This window comes from Parus major, chromosome 25LG1 (genome assembly GCF_001522545.3).
Source record: "Parus major isolate Abel chromosome 25LG1, Parus_major1.1, whole genome shotgun sequence".
Lineage (NCBI taxonomy): Eukaryota > Metazoa > Chordata > Aves > Passeriformes > Paridae > Parus > Parus major.
This window is the reverse complement of record NC_031793.1, coordinates 124,579-127,904: the sequence shown is the minus strand read 5'-3', so window position 1 is coordinate 127,904 and position 3,326 is coordinate 124,579. Positions and strand designations below refer to the sequence as shown.

Below are 3,326 nucleotides of genomic sequence, written 5' to 3'. Positions count from 1 at the left end.
GGCCGCCGGCCCGCCTGACCCCGCTGCCCCGCTCTCTCCAGCCAGGCCCGAGCCGCTCGCCCCGGGAGCCGCCGCTGGAGCCGCCGCTGGAGCCGCCCGGCCCGGCGGGGGGAGAGCAGAAGGGGCCCATGGAGAACAAACGAAAGGTTGGGGCAGATCCTCCCCGGAGTCTCCGCGGGGCGGGGGGCGAGGGAGTGGGACAGAACGGGGCCGGAGAGGAGGAGGAGGGGGGAACGGGACCCCCGGGGTCGGGAGGGTGCGAGGGGCACCCGCAGCGCTGGGCTGGGGCAGGGGAAGGGCACGTAGGGACACTGAAGGCAGGGACAGGCAGCCCGGCTCTGCCCGCTCTCGGCAGGTGCTCCGGTGGAGAACGCGGGTGCAGCTGCCCCCGCAGCCCCGCCGAGGGTCCCCGCCTGCGGCTCCGGCCCCGCTCGGTCACCGTGGGCGCTGCAGGGTCCGGTGCTGGTGTCCGGACCCACCCTTCTCTCCTCTCCCTCCATCCCCAGCGCTGCTGGTCGCCGTCAGCTCCGCCGTGGACAAGGTCATCGCGCACTTCAGCACCGCACGGAACCTGGTGCAGAAGGTGAGAGCTGGGCTGGGCCGGGCAGGAGGCGGTTTGGGAGTCCCAGGGGTGGGATTCACCCATCCCTCCCAGCACGATCAGGGTCAGGTGCTGCCCTGATCCCTCCCCGCTCCTTGTCCCTCCCGCAGGCCCAGCTGGGGGACAGCCGGCTCAACCCCGACGTGGGGTACCTGCTGCTGCACACGCTCTGCCCCGCGCTCTACGCCTTGGTGGAGGACGGGCTGAAGCCGTTCCAGAAGGATGTCATCACAGGCCAGCGGAAAAATTCCCCCTGGAGTGTGGTGGAAGCCTCCGTGAAGACAGGTGAGGATGAGGTTGGGGGCATCTCCAGATGCCTGGAATCCTGCTGGGGGATGTGTGCCCTGGGCAGTGACTGTCTGTGCACCCCACAGGCCCCAACACCCGCTCCCTGCACTCCCTGTGCTGGCACGTGGCCGGGCTGGCCCCCCTCAGCAGCACCAGGCAGAAGTTCCATGCCTTTATCCTCGGCCTTCTCAAGTGAGTGTTGGCCCCTCTGGCCCCACAGCCACGGCAGGCTGGAACTGTCCCAGGGGCTCTAATTTGGGTTCCCTTTGTCTCATTTAGCATTAAACAGCTGGAGTTGTGGATATCTCACCTGCAGAAGAGCCCAGGTAAGGACACAGGGCCTGGGAGCTCCCTCCCCAAGCGCCCTCATCCCTGCCAGGCTGATAATCCCACCCTGGGGTTGGGATACATCCATGCTTGGCTGAAGTTTCCACAGTGGATCAGGGCATTATTTTCTATGGTGCATCTTCAGCACAGAGGGTGCTCTGCCTGATGTGGACAGCATGGCTGGCTCTCGGTGGGGATGTGACAAGGCCTCCTCCACCTGCCTCACCTGTCCCTGTCCCCACAGGTGTGATCTCCGTGCTTTACTCTCCCACGGCCTTCTTTGCCCTGAGCCAAGGCCCTCTTCCCCACCTCGCTGACGAACTGCTGCTGCTCATCCAACCCCTCTCGGTGCTGACTTTCCACCTGGACTTGCTCTTTGAACACCATCACCTCTCCGTGGATGTCCGGCCCTTGTCCCGCCGCTTGGAGTCACCGCTGTCTCCCGGCCGTGGCCCCGTCCCGGTGCGGGGGGCTGTGTCTCTGGGGGGCCTCAGCGGTGCTGCCGGGGACAGCCTAGAGGATGAGACCCCCCCCGATGCTCTGGGCAGGGTGGGGGGCGCTGGGGGCAGCACAAGGGCCCGGTCCCAAGCGACCATGGGTGGGCTGGTCCCTACCCCGCCAGTGGGGGCTGCCCTGCACCAAACCTTCCAGCACGTGCTGCGCTGGGGAGACCGGCTCAGCCGCACCTTACTGGGGTCTGACACCTCCCCGCAGAGCCACGGGCCTGAGGAGGCCACTGGGGGCACTGGGGCTGGCCTCGGTGGCTGGTGGGGCCAGCTGAGCCAGAGCTCCAGGATTTACACTGCTCCTAGCAAGGAAAAGTTCCCCTTGGTCTGGTGGACGAAGCTGCGGGCGGCTGCGGGGGATCCCAGCCCGGGCCAGGCTGTGCAATCCCAAACTTCCATGAGTGAGCCCAGGGCCACAGAGCTGCAGCTCCTTCAGGCCAAAGCTGTCCCCGAATGCTCCGGCCCAAAGCCCAGCAGCAGCACTGACACCTCAGGGACCTCTTCCCCTGAAGACCTGTTCTTGCCCACTGGAACTGGAGCACTCACCAAGCTGGATGATCCCAGTGCTGGAAAGAATCTCCCAGCTGCTTCCCCAGAGCCTTCTGCCAACAGGAACCGGGCAGCACCTTCTGGCCCAGAGATGGGTAATCCTCCCAGTCCTGACAAGGGCAGCTGGCTGGGCCGGCTCTTTGGAGCCACCAGCCCCTCGTCCAGGAGCTTCCCTCCCAGCCCTGACGCCGTCTTGGCCAGGTCCAGGTAAGTCCCAGCTTGGGCAGGCCGAGGTGGGAAGGGTTTCTGTGCCTGGCTCAGCACGGTGGCCTCGTGGGGGTCTCGTAGTGCCCCTGGCCCAGGGTCAGTGCCCCGGGATTCGTGCACTGTCCCAAGTGCATCCCGTTACTCAGTCCTGTGGAGCAGCGGGAGCTCCTGGGGAGGCTCCGTGCTGCTTGATGGCTCCTTGTCAGCTCCCAGCTCACCAGAACAGCCTGGCAAAAACAGCAGGAAGAGCTCCCAGGCGAGCTGGTGGCTCTCTTTGCTCTGTGGCAGGAGACCGTCCCGCTGGCTGTCCCCCAGCCCGCGTGTCCTGGCCGGGGTGGTGAAGGGCCTGGCGTCCGACAGGAGCCGCGCTCCGGAGCAGCCGGACAGGAACAGCCCCGTCCTGCCCCAGGCCCACAGGTGAGGGAGGACACGGGAACCAGCAGGGCTGGGAGGGCACGGGAACCAGCAGGGAGGGCACGGGAACCAGCAGGGCTGGGAGGACACGGGAACCAGCAGGGCTGGGAGGGCACAGGAGGAGGCAGGGCTGGGAGGATACAGGAACCAGCAGGGCTGGGAGGATACAGGAACCAGCAGGGCTGGGAGGACACGGGAACCAGCAGGGCTGGGAGGACACGGGAACCAGCAGGGCTGGGAGGATACAGGAGCCAGCAGGTGAGGGGAGGATACAGGAACCAGCAGGGCTGGGAGGACACGGGAGCCAGCAGGTGAGGGGAGGGCACGGGAACCAGCAGGGCTGGGAGGATACAGGAGCCAGCAGGGCTGGGAGGACACGGGAACCAGCAGGGCTGGGAGGACACGGGAGCCAGCAGGGCTGGGAGGATACAGGA

At 66.8% G+C, this 3,326-nt stretch overlaps 1 protein-coding gene across 1 annotated transcript in view; it reads left to right on the top strand.

Moving 5' to 3' along the window:
* RUSC1 (RUN and SH3 domain containing 1) overlaps positions 1–2,978 on the top strand; it is a 5,266-nt gene extending 2,288 nt beyond the window's left edge. The window contains exons 3-9 of the mRNA XM_015649998.3: positions 42–146; positions 507–583; positions 712–886; positions 976–1,081; positions 1,169–1,215; positions 1,461–2,478; positions 2,767–2,978. Coding sequence (XP_015505484.1) covers positions 42–146; positions 507–583; positions 712–886; positions 976–1,081; positions 1,169–1,215; positions 1,461–2,478; positions 2,767–2,899 — 1,661 coding nt within the window. The 3' untranslated portion in view covers positions 2,900–2,978. The remainder of the gene's footprint in view (positions 1–41; positions 147–506; positions 584–711; positions 887–975; positions 1,082–1,168; positions 1,216–1,460; positions 2,479–2,766) is intronic.
* Positions 2,979–3,326: the final 348 nt, after the last annotated feature.